Here is a 17,676-nt window from a genome sequence, read left to right as displayed (position 1 = left end):
TAAGAAACTGAGGGACCGCGCGCCTCTGTCGGGCGGGAAGGCACTCGCGCGTGCGCGGTGCGGCCGAGCTAGAACTTTCTAAAAAGTTCTTAGAGTGCAATCACTCTAAAATTGTCCGTACCGGGGCTCCGTCGGTGCCGTCACCCATCAGTCAAGAATATGCTGCCTGCTTGTCCTGGGATAAAAAAGAGTATCAGTCGAGTTCAGCCCGAGAGATACCAAGCCATCAGGTGTAGAGACTGGAGGTTGGGATGCAGAAGGGTTCCCTGCTGTTGCGTAAGCAGAGAAGGAAACAGAGGAAGAAGAAAAGGTTCCCTGGAACTGAGTTGAAGTAGAAGGGAGAACCAATGTTGCCTGGGCCACCTCGGAGCAATCAGAATCATGGTGGCTCGTTCCCTCTTGAGCTTGAACAAGGTTCTCAACATGAGAGGCAGAGGAGGGAAGGCGTACAGGAACTGATTCGACCAGTTGAGGAGAAAAGCATCTGCTGTTAGACGGTGTGGAGAGTAAAGTCTGGAGCAGAACAGGGGCAGCTGATGATTGTGAGGAGCTGCAAAGAGGTCTATCTGAGGAGTGCCCCATTGATCGAAGATAGACTGTAGAGTTACAGGATCGAGTGTCCACTCGTGAGGTTGGAGAATTCTGCTGAGTTTGTCCGCTAAGGAATTCTGTTTCCCCTGAATGTATATAGCTTTCAGGAAGAGATGGTGATCTATGGCCCAAGTCCATATCTTCTGGGCTTCCTGGCATAAAAGGCGAGAGCCTGTCCCACCCTGTTTGTTGATGTAGTACATCGCAACTTGATTGTCTGTGCACAACAGAAGGACCTGAGGAAAGAGAAGGTGTTGGAAGGCCTTGAGGGCGTAAAACATCGCTCTGAGTTCCAGGAAATTGATTTGATGTTTCCTCTCCTGGGCTGACCAAAGACCTTGAGTCTGGAACTCGTTCAAGTGAGCTCCCCATGCATACAGAGAGGCGTCGGTGGTGATGACTAGTTGATGAGGAGGCTGATGGAACAGAAGACCTCTGGATAGATTTGAGGATACCAACCACCATTGCAGAGACTGACGAAGAGATGATGTCACAGATATGTGTCGTGAGCAAGGGTCCGACGCTTGGGACCACTGGGTCGCAAGGGTCCATTGAGGAGTGCGCAGGTGAAGACGGGCATGAGGTGTGACATGAACTGTGGATGCCATGTGTCCCAAGAGCACCATCATTTGCCTTGCTGAGATGGACGGCAGAGGAAGTACCTGGTGACATAGAGACTGAAGGGTCTGAAGACGATTGGATGGCAGGAAAGCTCTCATGAGGAGTGTATCTAGGATCGCTCCAATGAATTGAAGTCTCTGAGTGGGAATGATATGGGATTTGGGTAGATTGATCTCGAATCCCAGAAGTTGTAGAAACTGGATGGTTTGGTTGGTGGCCAGAAGGACCGCTTGGGCAGAAGTGTCTTTGATCAACCAATCGTCCAGGTAAGGAAATACATGCAGGTGGTGAGAGCGTAGAAAAGCCGCCACCACAATGAGACATTTGGTGAATACCCTTGGAGATGAGGCAAGACCGAAGGGCAGCACCTTGTACTGGTAATGACAATGATTGATCATGAATCGGAGATATGGTCTTGAGGTTACATTGATCGGTATGTGAGTGTAAGCCTCTTTGAGATCGAGGGAGCATAGCCAGTCGTTTTGATTTAGAAGGGGATAAAGGATGGCTAAAGAAAGCATCTTGAATTTTTCTTTTACCAGATGAATGTTGAGATCGCGAAGATCCAGGATGGGTCTGAGATCTCCTGTCTTTTTGGGAACTAGAAAGTAGCGGGAGTAGAATCCCTGCCCCTTTTGATCTAGAGGAACTTCCTCTATAGCGTTCAGAAGGAGGAGGGATTGGACCTCCTGAATAAGGAGGGCTGATTGAGGACTGTTCAAAGCAGACTCTTTTGGCAGGCTTTGAGGTGGGAGAGTCTGAAAGTTGAGAGAGTAGCCGTGGCGGATGATGTTGAGGACCCATTGGTCCGAAGTGATTACTTCCCACCGGCTGAGGAACAGAGAAAGTCGACCTCCTATTGGTTGAGGCAGGAGAGCAGGAATAGGGATACTGGCTATACTGCGGAGAATGAAGTCAAAAGGGCTGTGACTTTTGCTGAGGAGGTTGTTTTACAGCTTGTTGCTGTTGCTGTTGTCTGGGAGGCTGACGTTGCTGTTGCCTCTGACGCCTAGGTTGTTGAGCAGTGGTAGGCAATGGACGGGCTGTGAAACGGCGTTGATAGGCCGATTGCTGCCTGTATGGTCTTGGCGGAGGAGGCTTCTTTTTATTCTTGAGCAGGGTATCCCAGCGCGTCTCATGAGCAGAGAGCTTTTGTGTGGTTGAGTCCATGGAATCCCCAAAGAGCTCATCCCCTAGACATGGGGCATTGGCTAACCGATCTTGATGGTTAACATCAAGCTCGGATACCCGAAGCCAGGCCAAACGACGCATAGCTACTGACATTGCTGTCGCTCTGGATGTAAGTTCAAAAGTGTCATATATGGATCTCACCATAAACTTACGCAATTGGAGAAGAGACGACAAGCATGTGTGAAAAGCGGAATGCTTTCGTGAAGGAAGATATTTCTCGAAAGAAGCCATGGTGGTAAGGAGATGCTTTAAATAAAAAGAAAAATGAAAAGCATAATTACTAGCCCTATTAGCTAACATAGCATTTTGGTAGAGCCTCTTACCAAATTTATCCATGGCCCTTCCTTCTCTGCCAGGAGGGACAGATGCATATACACTGGCTCCTGAAGTCTTTTTAAGGGTGGATTCGACAAATAAGGATTCATGTGGTAGTTGAGGTTTGTCGAACCCAGGAATGGGAATTACCTTATATAGAGAATCCAGTTTACGTGGGGCCCCTGGGACAGTTAAAGGAGTCTCATTGTGGTGGCGGCTTTTCTACGCTCTCACCACCTGCATGTATTTCCTTACCTGGACGATTGGTTGATCAAAGACACTTCTGCCCAAGCGGTCCTTCTGGCCACCAACCAAACCATCCAGTTTCTACAACTTCTGGGATTCGAGATCAATCTACCCAAATCCCATATCATTCCCACTCAGAGACTTCAATTCATTGGAGCGATCCTAGATACACTCCTCATGAGAGCTTTCCTGCCATCCAATCGTCTTCAGACCCTTCAGTCTCTATGTCACCAGGTACTTCCTCTGCCGTCCATCTCAGCAAGGCAAATGATGGTGCTCTTGGGACACATGGCATCCACAGTTCATGTCACACCTCATGCCCGTCTTCACCTGCGCACTCCTCAATGGACCCTTGCGACCCAGTGGTCCCAAGCGTCGGACCCTTGCTCACGACACATATCTGTGACATCATCTCTTCGTCAGTCTCTGCAATGGTGGTTGGTATCCTCAAATCTATCCAGAGGTCTTCTGTTCCATCAGCCTCCTCATCAACTAGTCATCACCACCGACGCCTCTCTGTATGCATGGGGAGCTCACTTGAACGAGTTCCAGACTCAAGGTCTTTGGTCAGCCCAGGAGAGGAAACATCAAATCAATTTCCTGGAACTCAGAGCGATGTTTTACGCCCTCAAGGCCTTCCAACACCTTCTCTTTCCTCAGGTCCTTCTGTTGTGCACAGACAATCAAGTTGCGATGTACTACATCAACAAACAGGGTGGGACAGGCTCTCGCCTTTTATGCCAGGAAGCCCAGAAGATATGGACTTGGGCCATAGATCACCATCTCTTCCTGAAAGCTATATACATTCAGGGGAAACAGAATTCCTTAGCGGACAAACTCAGCAGAATTCTCCAACCTCACGAGTGGACACTCGATCCTGTAACTCTACAGTCTATCTTCGATCAATGGGGCACTCCTCAGATAGACCTCTTTGCAGCTCCTCACAATCATCAGCTGCCCCTGTTCTGCTCCAGACTTTACTCTCCACACCGTCTAACAGCAGATGCTTTTCTCCTCAACTGGTCGAATCAGTTCCTGTACGCCTTCCCTCCTCTGCCTCTCATGTTGAGAACCTTGTTCAAGCTCAAGAGGGAACGAGCCACCATGATTCTGATTGCTCCGAGGTGGCCCAGGCAACATTGGTTCTCCCTTCTACTTCAACTCAGTTCCAGGGAACCTTTTCTTCTTCCTCTGTTTCCTTCTCTGCTTACGCAACAGCAGGGAACCCTTCTGCATCCCAACCTCCAGTCTCTACACCTGATGGCTTGGTATCTCTCGGGCTGAACTCGACTGATACTCTTTTATCTCAGCCCGTTCGTTCCATTCTGGATGCCTCCAGGAAACCAGCCACTCTACAATGTTACCATCAAAAGTGGACGAGGTTTTCTTCCTGGTGTCTTCTTCATCATCTTGATCCCACTTCCCTAGCGGTGGAGACGTTGTTGGATTATCTTCTTTCTTTGTCTGATTCTGGCCTGAAGTCCTCTTCCATCAGGGTCCACCTCAGTGCCATTGCAGCTTTTCATGAGCCAGTCCATGGAAAACTTCTTTCAGCTCATCCCCTGGTGTCCAGGTTCATGCGTGGGCTTTTCAATGTGAAACCACCTCTTAAAGCCCCTCCGGTTATCTGGGATCTCAATGTGGTTCTTTCAGCTTTAATGAAGCCTCCATTTGAACCTTTAGCTACTTCTCCTTTCAAATTTCTCACTTGGAAGGTACTTTTCCTTATTGCTCTTACCTCTGCCAGGAGAGTCAGTGAGCTTCATGCACTGGTTGCAGATCCACCTTTTACGGTCTTTCATCATGACAAGGTGGTTCTGCGTACACATCCAAAGTTTCTCCCCAAGGTTGTTTCTGAATTTCATCTCAACCAATCCATTGTTCTACCGGTTTTCTTTCCAAAACCTCATTCTCATTCTGGGGAACAAGCTCTGCATACTTTGGATTGTAAAAGGGCTCTTGCTTACTATCTGGAGCGTACGAAACCCCACAGATCAGTTCCCCAACTCTTTCTATCCTTTGATCCGAATAAATTGGGACGTCCTGTTTCTAAACGTACGTTGTCTAATTGGCTAGCAGCGTGCATCTCATTCTGTTATGCTCAGACCGGACTGACACTGGAAGGTTCTGTCACGGCCCATAGAGTCAGAGCAATGGCAGCATCTGTAGCTTTCCTCCGTTCCACTCCTATTGAGGAAATCTGCAAAGCTGCTACTTGGTCCTCAGTTCACACTTTTACATCTCATTATTGTCTGGATGCATTCTCCAGAAGGGATGGTCACTTCGGCCAATCTGTTTTACAAAATTTGTTTTCTTACTGGCCAACCTTCCCTCCATCCCTCTTTTTGTTAGCTTAGAGGTCACCCATCAGTCAAGAATATGCTGCCTGCTTGTCCTGGGATAAAGCACAGTTACTTACCGTAACAGGTGTTATCCAGGGACAGCAGGCAGATATTCTTGCGTCCCACCCACCTCCCCGGGTTGGCTTCTTAGCTGGCTTATACTAACTGAGGGACCGCGCGCCTCTGTCGGGCGGGAAGGCACTCGCGCGTGCGCGGTGCGGCCGAGCTAGAACTTTCTAAAAAGTTCTTAGAGTGCAATCACTCTAAAATTGTCCGTACCGGGGCTCCGTCGGTGCCGTCACCCATCAGTCAAGAATATCTGCCTGCTGTCCCTGGATAACACCTGTTACGGTAAGTAACTGTGCTTTATGAGCATCTCAATGACTCCGATCATAAGAACATAAGAATTGCTGCTGGGTCAGACCAATGGTCCATCGTGTTCAGCAATCCGCTCATGTGGCGGCCCCCAGGTCAAAGACCAGTGCTCTAAATAAGTCCAGCCTCACCTGCGTACATTCCAGTTTAGTAGGAACTTGTCCAACTTTGTCTTGAATCCCTGGAGGATGTTTTCCCCTATAACAGACTCTGGAAGAGCGGTCCAGTTTTCTACCACTCGCATCCTGACATCACAAAACTAGTCACTGACCACTGAGAGTTTCCAGAAGGGTCCTTGTGAGTGGCTAAGACTGTGGTCAAGCTTTACATCATGGCTCTGGATTTTCAGCAGCTGTTTGTTCAGTCAAAAATTGATTTGCTGGTAGCATATGTCACCAAGCGGACTTCTTGCCCAGTGAAGGTGGTATGGTGATGAAGGATATTCAGGATCACAAGGTAGACGTGGTTCTCAGGAGGCAATTTGAAGCTTTAGGAATTAGAGCAGCAGCCACAGCTTCCTTTGTGGCACATGCTTGCCATGCTCAGCTAGCTCTTGTCCCGGCCTTGAAGGAAGACAAGGACCCTCAGATGATCCTTTCTGGGGTGAATTATGTAGCAGATGCTCTGTATGACATCATAAGTGTCGTGAGCAGGTGTCGGCCTATTCTGTTGCCGCCTGATGAATGCTCTGGATCAGACAATTGTCAAGAGACTGCTTCTAAGGCCATCCTCAGCAGGCTTCCCTTCAAGGGTCAGATGCTATTTGGAAAGGGTCTGGATGGCCTGATGACCATTTTTATGAACCATCACCCTAAGGCTTTGCCAGACAGAAGTCCTGGGCGGCTCGGAGCTCAGGAATTTTTAAGGCCAAGCAAGACAGTGGTCCCAACAGAAATTGAGTGGGGGCAGAAGGCAGCAAGCCTCTGGCTCTTGCCGCTCTCTAGCCTCAAAGCACAAAGATGCCAGGTCAGCAGTCATACTGCCCCAGATAGGGGGCAGGCTGTCTGCTTACTGGACAGTCTGGGCACAGATAGGTGCAGATCGTTGGGTCCTGGAGGTTGTTTGAGAAGGTTACAAGATAGAGTTCTGTTCCCCCCTTCTGGACCTCTTTGTAGATTCCCCGGCTGATAAGCCAGAAAGAGCCCTCATAGTCCAGGCAACGGTGCTAAGGCTCCTGGATCTTCACACCATAGAGCCAGTTCTGTTTGTCCGCATTTTAGCCTAAGGACAGTGGCTAAAGGGGTTGAAGGGTAGTGCCTAAGGGGTTGAAGGAAAGAACAAAATGTTGCATTCGCTAGACATCAGGAGAGTGCTTCTTTGCTACCTCAAAGTTACCAATGAGTTTCCAGTCTCACCTGTGTTCTCACCAGTCATGCTAAGAAAGGCAGGTCTGTGTTCAAGGCCTCGATCTCCAGATGGATTAAAATGGAAGCTTCTTCCATGTATGTGGGCTTTGGTAAGCAGCTGCTGAAAGCTTTGAAGGCACACTCTCCAGAGGCATGGCTACCTCTTGGACAGAGGCTCGGGTGATCTCCATACCTTTACCAGGTTCTATAGAGTAGACGTGGAAGCCAGGAAGGACACCATCTTTGGGTCCTCAGTATTAAAGACAGGCTCAGGGGACTGCTTTGTTAAGTCCCTAATGTTCAGGACTACTAGAGAGACATTGCACTAGAAAGAAAGATTAGGTTCTTACCTTGATTAATCTTCTTTCTTCTAGATGTCTAGTAGTCCTGAAGCCCCACCCTGTGAGTGGGCTTTGCCTGCCTTTGGTCTTAATTTAAATCTGTCTGATTGCGAAGAATTTCTGTGTCTCACAGCTAAGTTGAAAAAAAAAAAAGGAATATCAAGTTTGAGTTTCTGCTTCTTAGCAGAACACGCGAGTAGCTACAAGTTCCATAAATGTTAGTGCCAGTTGTTTACAGTTTTGTATAATGTTATACTTGTTTCAGAGTAGAACAGTAGTATAGTGTTAGGGAGTTTCTCCCTGTTGCCCTCCTTCCAGTGAAGTCTTCTATTACAGTGGTTCTTGACTGCTTTTGTATAAACTGAGGGTGCAGGAGCAAGCCTACTAGGAAGGAGGTGGAGTTGAAAGATGAGTGGTATCATTCTGCAAGCAACTTGTGGGTTCAGATGCATGACCCTAGCGTTCAAGAGAGATTAGGTTCTTACCTTGATAATCTTTCTTTCTTTTTCATTTTTTGACTTAGTGTTGGACAGTAAAGCACCAAAGCCTGAAGAAGACATCGATGAAGAGGATGATGATGTTCCAGGTAACTCTAAAATCTGCTTTTAGTGCCTCCTAATCCACATTTTCTTTTCTTACACAGTACTAACATAGAAGCAGTTGGTTTTCTGAAGTAACTGAACAACAAATATATGTGAAGAGACTTGGACCCTGATGCACAAAGGTTTTAACCAGTCTTACTTGCAAGGAAACTCTCCTCCTGATGCTCAAAGGATTCTCATTGGCTGCCACTGATTTGTTGTAGCAGCCACTGAGAACCCTTTGCAAATGCATTACAGTGAGCTCATTAATATTAAAATGAGCACTCCGTGTAATGCTGTAAACTTTTTGCCCACCTTTTAAAGGGCAAAATTTTCCAGCAGGGTCTGAGCTATCGTAGCCTTACTTTCCTGTCAGTGCTGGAGCGCTGATTGGCTCAGGCAATGACAGGAAAGTAAAGCTTATCAGCTCAGACTGGCACCCCTACCAAACTCCCTCCCTCCATGCCTCTGATTCCCCCTCCCAACTGTCTATGCTCCCCCCCCATTGTACTGCCCCTGACCTCTGCACTTTTAAAAGAAAAATCAGCAGGAGGGATTCCTCCTTCCACAGGGCCAGAGTATGCCCCCTCTTTGTATTGAAGTTTGGCAGGAAAGATGGCTGCTCCCTCCTGTTGGCATGCCCACCTCTTCAAAATGGTGAGCCTTCCCAGTGCATCCTGGGATGCACTGGGAGGGGCCTAAGGCTCTGATTGGCTCGGGAGCCTATGGCCCCTCCTTTAGGGAGGGCTTTAGGTACCGGAGCCAATTGGGGCCTTGGGCCCCCCAGTGCATCCCAGGATGCACCAGGCACAAACAGAAAGCCCTTCCAGTGCATCCCAGGATTCACCGGGAAGGGGAACGCCAGCCATTTTGAAGAGGCGAGCCTGCCAGCAGAAAGGAGTGGGCATCCCTCCTGAACTTTTGCAACTAAAAGGTACAGGGGGATTGGAGGGTGTCGGGGAGGTGGTGGCCCATTAGACCACCAGGTGCCTTTTTTTCACAGAAAAAGGCTCTGAGGGAGGTCAGGCCTTGGGGATTGCATGAGTGGGAAGGGGACTTGGTTGGGGGGGGGGGTTGGGTGGAGAAGGGAACACTTTTTTTTTTTTTCTGCTTTCCCTGCATGCTGATCTGCGCCAGCAGGATTCCCCAAAGCCACCACAGCCTCCCCTGCTAGTTCAGTACTAAGCCGGCGGAGGAAGCCCAAACAGCTGAGCATCAGGAGGATCCCTGAGGCTGCAGCAACTTTGGGGCTGGCACTGCTTGGTCCTGCTGGCACTGATTGGTGGGTAGGGAGAGCATTAAACATTTGATAGGAGGGATAGGGAGGAGCTGTGTCTAATGATTGCTTTTCTGAGCAGGCGCTAGGTACACTTCTCCTTTTATTGGCACTGCACGAATAGCATGCTATTCATGCTGAGCATCAGCCGTTGGGGAAAAAATTGCTCCCGCCACGGTAATTTTTACTGTGGTGTCAGCCTTATGCCTTGGTCTCTTCCTGCTTTCCCTGTGAAACTCGCATGTTCCCAGTTTGGGGCTTCCTGTTCTCAGTGGTTTCTGTACCTCTGGACTAGTATTAATCAGCCTACAGTCAAGTGAATTGGTATATAACATCTGATTTAGGGATGGATAGGATACAAAATCTTGCTAATCTGAATGCTTCAGTTGTGTGGGGCTGGTTCTGGGAGTTGCACACCTTTGCACAGCCACTCTTGTGGATAGTTGCAGGGCTGTGATGTGATCTTAAGTTAGGCATTTCCCAAGCATAAGACACAGCCTTCAGTGCTATGCAGCCTTACCTTCTTTCTCACTGAAAAATAAAAGGGAGAGACTCCAACCATTCATTCATCATTTCCTGATCATCTACAGATAATAATACAGTACCCCCGGGTTCAGTTATTTGCAATTTATTTATTTTTTTTATAGAAACGCTGCATCCCGGACCTTACCTGGTGGTCTAGTGGCAACGTGGGGCAGGATCACTCGTCCTCCGCTCCTGCCCCATGCAGAGCCGTCATCAAAATGGCTGCCATGAGTTTCCATTGTAGTCTCGGGGAAGGTCCGAGATGCGGGGGTGGGTCAGAACCGGCCTCGAAAAGTTATCCGCGATATTTCAGTATTCGCGGGCTGGCTCTGCCCCTAACCCCCGCAAATATTGATGGTCTGCTGTACAGTGATGTTTGACTTTATAGTTACTATTCAGTGTGCCTGCATCTCTCATCTGTGGAGAAAGTGGAGTTGCCATAAAAGAGGTTCTAGTAGAAAGGAGAGGAATGCAGCCACATTCTTCCTTCTCTTAACAAAATACAATCACAAAACCAGAACTGCTATCGTAGAAGTGGGGGAAGGAATCTTACCTAGTGTAGAAATATCTGCACATGCTTGGTGGGGGGAAGCACCACACACTGGGTTCATAAAAAAAATGACACCATTCAGTATGGCTGCTTTCCTCTGCTGTCCAGAGAGTAACTCTTCTTAAAGGCAAGCAATTGTTAAGTCTCCGTAGGAGTGAAAAGATGTAGCAAGCCATGTCTGTACTGGTTAGAAGGGGTGGTGGAGATTTTTAAAAGATTTCCCTATTTCTGATGATATGGGCCTCTTCTACTTTCTGGAGAAAAGAGGTTCCATAGTGGAAGCATCATCTGAACAGTTTTTCACTCAGGTTTAGATATTTTCCTTTTTTGGTATGTCTCTCTAGATCAGTGTTTTTCAACCTTTTTTGGGCAAAGGCACACTTGTTTCATGAAAAAAATCACGAGGCACACCACCATTAGAAAATGTTAAAAAATTTAACTCTCTGCCTATATTGACTATATATAAAGTAATTCTCTTGAATAGGAATCAAATAAACACAAAGAAAGTATTTTATAATTACTTTATTACGAAATAAAAATTATAAAATACTTTATTCAGTGCGAAACCTGGGCCTGTTTGGCTGAACACAAAGCTGATATTCTGGCTGGAATCGAAGAAAGACACACACGTAGCTCTTCGTCAACAGCTCTCAGTTTCTCTCTGTATTTGGATTTTATAGCATACAAAAATAGACAAATATACCCTCCATCCTTTTTATTAAACCACAATAGCAGTTTTTAGCGCAGGGAGCTGCGCTGAATGCCCAGCGCTGCTCTTGACGCTCATAGGCTCCCTGCGCTAAAAACCACTATTGCGGTTTAGTAAAAGGTGACCATATTGTAAAATATAGACAGCAGATATAAATTCAGAACTGTGCATAGTAAGTGAAGGGAAGTTTTCATCTCTGGGAATTTACCCAGTTAACTATTAAGTTATTTGGGCAAATTCCTTTGAAAACTGTGGTAATACTGCCTCCACTTTGCTAAATTTAAAATAAAATCATTTTTCCTACCTTGTCTGGTGATTTCTGGTTGCACTTTCTTCTTCTGACTGTGCATCCAATCTTTCTTCCCTTCTATCAGCCTGTATGCTTTCTCTCCTCCACACCTCATTCCCTCCCCCAACTTTTTCTTCCTCTCTCACTGACCTTTCTTTCTTTTTTTCTGTTTCTCTTCTTTCCTTCTGTTTCCCTGCCTGCCCCCTTTCTTTCTTTCTCCCTGCCGTTCCTCAAGCCACTGCCACTGCCGCTGCCATCGGGGAACAGGACCCACCAATGGATAACAGGCCCCAAAGCCGACGCCGACGCATGCTCTCCCTGACGTCAATTCTACAATCGGAAAGGAAGTTCCGCCCAGCCAGGCAGCGATTGGCTGGCCCGAACTTCCTCTCCGACTGTAGAATTGACGTCGGGGAGAAGAAGACTTATCGGCGAGCTACTGGCGCCCCTGCCTCGGGCCCCCTGTCAGCTCCGGGCCCGGCGGCCCTGCGGCACACCAGGCAACATCTCGCGGCACACTAGTGTGCCGCGGAACAGCGGTTGAAAAACACTGCTCTAGATGACCTCCAGGCTCCTACCATGGAGCTGCCTAACACTTGGTAGGCAGTTATGCTGCAGTTACAGCACTGCCAAATTTGGGCCAGATCCATGCATAAGCAACTTAAGAGTACAGGGCAAAGCAATATGTGAAATGTACCTGTCATGCTTTGCTTGTGTATAGTCCATTTTAAAGGGGCTTGCTGCTTTGAGAACAGTTGGATCATTAACACTGAATAATAAAAATTTGTCCATTTTTATAGCAGCATCGTCTTCTGATAGTCTATTAATGCATGTGTAAAATCTCCCACAATTAAAAAAAATCTTCCATGTTCTGTATCTGTAGTTCAGCTCTTTATATGCCTCTTTTCCTTGGGTCTTATAACCAGCTGCACAACAGCAATAGTACTAATTATTTTTTTTCTCTTATTACTTTTTATACCGCAATTCCAGCGGTCCAAGTGGTTTACAGTCTAAAAAATAAATTGAAAGGAACTCCATAATTAAAAGGACAGCACATACATAACACTCATACTACAAAAGAATAGGATTTATACAAACAGTTTTGTGGGATTATACTCGGAACATGGGGGCCTGCCAAGCCATTCTCAGCAGATCATCTAAAAATGTGTTCATAATAATAAGGCTTCAAAGCTTTTTGAAAGCACGTAGTGTAGGAAGATTCCTAATAGCTGGAGGTAACGAATTTCAGAGTTCTGGGGCGATAAAGAAAAATGCTGAATGTCTGGTAGCTTTGTAATATGCTTTAGATGGAAGGTGTGGAGACCCAGACATTTGCCTTCTGTTCTCAGTGATGTGAAAAGATGGAATAATAGGGAACCTTTCGGGGGGGGGGGGGAGGCATTTCCCCAGGAAAGAGAAAAATCGTGAGCAAATTTTAGGGGGGTGGTATTAAGCAGCTTAGTTTAATATACTTTCACATGTTAAACACTTAAGAGCTAGAGATTCTCTTAAGAGGCACCTACCTTAATAGATTTATAACAAACACATATAATAGAAAAAAAAAATGAATTGGCCAATAGGTGCCTACCTGATTTGATCACATAGTGCCTAGTGGGCATGCGTGGGGGGTGGAGATGGATAGCGTCTGTGTCTAAAGAATATAGGCCAGTAAAACCCTGGCCTACATTACCAGCGCCTAAGTTTTTTGATAGGTGCTGTTGAATGCAATTCTGTAAACGGTGTCTTAAGTGTGATTGACATGCGGCCGGTTCTTGATGAATTCTTCCCAAAGTGGCGGTTTAACTGTCAGCTGAAGTTTCAACTGTAATGCATAAGTAAGAAAGGTATTTTGTATTAACCCCTATGATTTTGCTTTTCAGATCTTGTAGAAAACTTTGATGAGGCATCGAAGAATGAAGCTAACTAATCACTAACAGTACTTGGAAGCTGGCATGGACTTGATTTTAAGAAATCAACTGTGTGGTTCCAAAGTTTTACAGATACAGAACATTACGTGTTAATAGTTCAGTAATATAAATATTTTGTATTTTAATGATGCTGTGTTCAGCATTTTTCTGTCAGTTAATTTTGCATTTTGCACCTGCTCCCAGGAGCCTACTCTTTGGTCAGAGAGATGTGCTGGCACTGCTTGAGGTTTGCATAAGGCGGGGAGAGCTGCTTAGATAAATTAGATCCTTTAACCTTTTTTTTTTTTTTTTACTACCCTCCTCCATTCCCTTAAAAAAAATTACTATAAATTTTTTGTTCTCACCAAATTATATATAAAAATCAGTGATGTCAGCAAAGGCAAAACTCTTTAATTTTGTTATAGGCTTGACCAAGTTTTCGTAAGCTTGCTATGTTATGGCACTGAAGACTGCTTTAATTTGCCCTGTAAAGTGAAGTAGGTGAATTTGAGAGCCACATCCTCAGATTCTTTCTTCTAGAAATCTTGAAGATCGTACAGAATTTTACATCAAGGTTGAATTCTTCCCACATTTCCTCAACTTTTCACTCTTTATGGTGGTGGGGAGGACGACATGATTATTTTTAGGCCAATGTCCATTTTCTCCGTATTTCAGCAGTGGTGAAAAGTACTGCCTACCTTATCTAGACAGACCTAGGGGTCTTCTCTTTTTGGTCAAGTGATAAATGACCACTTTGAGACTGCTCGTATTTAGGTGGTTACTTGGTACATTGCTTTGTAGAACTTCTTTAAGCACATCCTATACAGGTTGATTTATGGTTGGGTTTTTTAAGTTTTGTTTTAGTTGGGGTACTTTTTTTTGGTGGGGGGGGTTGTTTTTTTGTGGTATAATAATCTCTTTGCTGCTGACTGCAGTACCTTGAGATATTTCAAGTATATTAGATAGAGCAGTAATGACTCAAAACTGTTTTTTGATCCGAGTGTCCAAGTGTTGGTAATTAGATTTCCAGAATGTTAATAATTAGTTGCTGAGAGAAGGTAAAACAATACATTGTGCTCCTTATTTTTCAGTTTAAATTTTTTGAAGATAACATGATGCAGTCTCGATTTCACTACAGTCAGCATTGATAAAACTACATTTTTTGTTTAATGCTAGAAAGCACATCACTTATCCAGTAGCAGCTTTCCCAATAGGTATGTAATAATGCCTATTTTTCTTCATTTTTATTGAATCCAGTTAAAAATAGATAACCAACTGATTTAAATTAGTCAGGCCTGATTATGCTGGAGCATATAGCTGACTGGTTTAATTTGTCTTCTGAGTCTTAGAATCTAAGACCGTTACTAAATTTACTTTGTGAAAAAATCAATATAGTAAAGTTATGTTGGTTGTAAGTGAAAACAAGTGTAATAACCACAATTCAAAATGGGAATTCCAACCAAATGTGTCAAATCAGAGCACAACTGAAACAATGGTCCTGTTTGTGTGCCTTAAGTTTCTCATTCATTTGAGGGTACTTAGAAAAGAAAGTGGGAAAGGACCTTACTTTACTTTGCAAGCTTATACTTTAACAATGTGGATTATTATAATTGACATCAAAAATGTTTTTTTTACTATCTTCTAACATTTGTTTTCATTATGAGCATCAGTGTTAGTGTTCCAGTGCTCAATATATTTACCAATTTTTTTTTAAAGTTGACTTTTCTGTTTAATTCTCCATCCTTCAGAGAGGCCTTAATTTTGCCTCACCAGCTTCTTCAGAGGCATGCTTTTCCAGATTTCACATTACAAAACATTTCTCAAAGCAGTTTATGAATTAGACTAGAACAAATGTCATATTGAGCAGTGATGTATAAACTTGCAGAGGAATCAGGTCTTTTTCTTGACTTTTTTGTTTGGTTTTTTTCCCAAACATTTTTAATTGAATAAGAAACTTATGGTACATAACTAGTCATTGTTTTAGCAGTTGTATTGTAGTGATAGTGTAAATATGGAACAAAAAAATTGATAGCTAAAATGATTCTGTTTTTGATGATTGCTGACAATTTTAGCAAGAAAGAACTCCTCCAGCTACCTAAGATGATCTGTCCTGTGGCTCTAGCTCCCTATGGTGCCTTCAAGTCTGGTCTCTTAAGGAATGCATAAGTCTTAGATTACATTCTGCTATACGTCTATTCTAATTACTTTATAACAAATCATTACCAGGTTTTTTTTTGTTTGTTTTTTTACTTTGCTCAAGATGGCACTGTAGATATCTGGCAATGTTCCATTGGAGGATCTTATGGATGGGTATGGGAAAAGGAGGCTTTTTTTGTTTTGTTTACGTTAATCCTAAGCAGATAGATCTTGTCTACAGTACCAGCATGTGCCAGTACCAGGGATTCTTTTGTAGTGGCAGCAACAAGAAATTGACCTTCAGAACTCTACAGTCACTGAATAAAAAACATACTTTTTCACTGTTGTGAGTGTTGTGTTTTGTTTTGTTTCTTTATTTCAAACTGTTTATTTAAAGGCAACAAAAAAGCTATACAGAACAGGTAAAACCATTATTCTTTAGCAAATTATCTCACAGCTGGGTTATATCTCATCATGATCAACAGGTGGAGACTGAGACAAAACTTTTGAATAGTACATAATGGCTTACTCTCCCTAATTACCTCAGTCTGCTGAATAGCCATGCAGAACTAATAAAAACTAATCATAAACAGTAAAAATACTCTGAACCGGAGTAACAAACTAAAAGATAAGAATGCTGTTAGAAAGTGCATAGGAGAGGCCCTCGCAGCAAATGTCCCCACAGCTCGCCAGCTGAGCCACAGCCGCTATTCTTTGAGCTCCCTGAAAAAGAAAAAGCAATATCTGCATGTGCAACACCCACAAGAACAACAGAGAGTGGGGTCCTATACCAGTCTGGAGAGTCTAAAAGAAAAAAAATCAGCAGGTAAGAACCTAATTTCTCCTTACATATAACATCCAGCTACTAACAGTAGCTTAACAATAGCTAGTGAAAGCTGAGAATTATGAATGGAACCCTGAAATTGTTCCTTTAACTGGGGTTCAAGTCTGAAAGAAAAGCTACTGACAAACGCCCCCTCCCCCCCCTGCTCAACAACCCTCAAGGCCACCTGCTGGTAATAATGGTAAAGTTGGCTTCAAAATCTGACTCCAGACCATGGAAGAAAGAGTATATAGACCAGACTGAAATAAAGTTTTTGCTTAGTTTCTGAGAGCATTGTGCTGACATGGCATCCCATACCATTAAGCAATGGAGCCTGTTCCTCCAATACAAAATTGATGGTGGAGAGTCTTGCAGCCAATAATTAAGGATAGTTTTTCCCCCAGAATAAAACCCTTACTTAAGTGCTGCTTTTCTCCGGAAGACTTAGCACCCATGAAATTCTCCAATAGAAATACCACACTCTCCACATGTAATGGTAGGCCATGTCCAAGTAGAGTTTGTAAGTACAAGTGTATTGCTCTCCAGAAAGCCTGGATTTTTGAACATTCCCGGAGACCCCCCCCCCCCCAAAATGGAACACCTGTTTCTGTGAGACATAGGCCCAATGTATTGTTTGAAAATTAAATTCATGGTCAGCATTATGAACCAGCTTAAAAGTAGCTACAACCAGGGGTGTCAGAGAGGTGAGTTGGAACTCCCTGCCCGGATCTCTTCGCCATTGGTCTAGAATTATCCGATTAATAGTAGATCCGGTTGGAGTGCTACTAAAAGCCAATGATATTGGTAGATCCAGACCCAATCCTATTGATCATCAGTAAAGAAATCAAAAAGTATGTGCTGAAATTGTTTTGATAAAGCAGCAGTTGATAGGCAAAGTAGTGTGCTACTTGTATATAAGCATAATAATCAGTAGGATGAAGAGACCACTCGACCTGTAGTTCTTGGAAAGTGCAATGTGACTCCTCTAAGTGCCTGACCCAAGTATTTAAGATTCTTATGGGCCCAATGTTTGAATACCGCATAGTCTAGACCTGATCGAAAAGCTGTATTCCCTACTAATGGCAGAACAGAACAGTGAGGATCCTGACCCCAAAATGATAGCAAGTGGCACCAGGCTACTACATAAAAATCAAAGGGTATCTCTGCCTGTTGAGCATGCAGTAAGTAGCGAAGGTGCCAGGGAATGTAATCTTGTTCCAAAGTCACATCTGTGAGCTGTCCAGAAGCCAGTCTCTCAGGTGTTGCAAAAGACATGCCAAGTTATATAATCGAACGTCAGGAATACCCATACCACCCCTCAACCAAAGGCCCTGCAGAAATTCTCACAGAAGCTTACTCTTCCCTCCCCAACAAAAAGATCGGAGAAGGTTATCATACCGCTGTTCTGGGCCATGGATCGCTGCCACCTGGAATACTTCATCCAGCACTGGTTGCCGTACATGAAGAATGACACAGTACTACTCGAAAGGGTCCAGAGAAGAGCGACCAAAA

General features: G+C 44.6%; 1 protein-coding gene across 2 annotated transcripts in view; it reads left to right on the top strand.

Annotated features, from left to right (window-relative positions):
* BTF3L4 (basic transcription factor 3 like 4) overlaps positions 1 to 15,687 on the top strand; it is a 39,372-nt gene extending 23,685 nt beyond the window's left edge. For both annotated transcript variants that reach the window (XM_033916406.1, XM_033916407.1), the window contains exons 5-6: positions 7,892 to 7,954; positions 13,179 to 15,687. In XM_033916406.1, the coding sequence (XP_033772297.1) occupies positions 7,892 to 7,954; positions 13,179 to 13,225 (110 nt within the window). In that variant the 3' untranslated portion in view covers positions 13,226 to 15,687. The remainder of the gene's footprint in view (positions 1 to 7,891; positions 7,955 to 13,178) is intronic.
* The last annotated feature ends 1,989 nt before the right edge of the window (positions 15,688 to 17,676 follow it).

This window comes from Geotrypetes seraphini, chromosome 12, assembly GCF_902459505.1.
Source record: "Geotrypetes seraphini chromosome 12, aGeoSer1.1, whole genome shotgun sequence".
In the NCBI taxonomy this organism is placed as follows: Eukaryota; Metazoa; Chordata; class Amphibia; order Gymnophiona; family Dermophiidae; genus Geotrypetes; species Geotrypetes seraphini.
The sequence above is the reverse complement of the archived record's forward strand: the minus strand, read 5'-3'. Positions and strand labels throughout refer to the sequence as shown.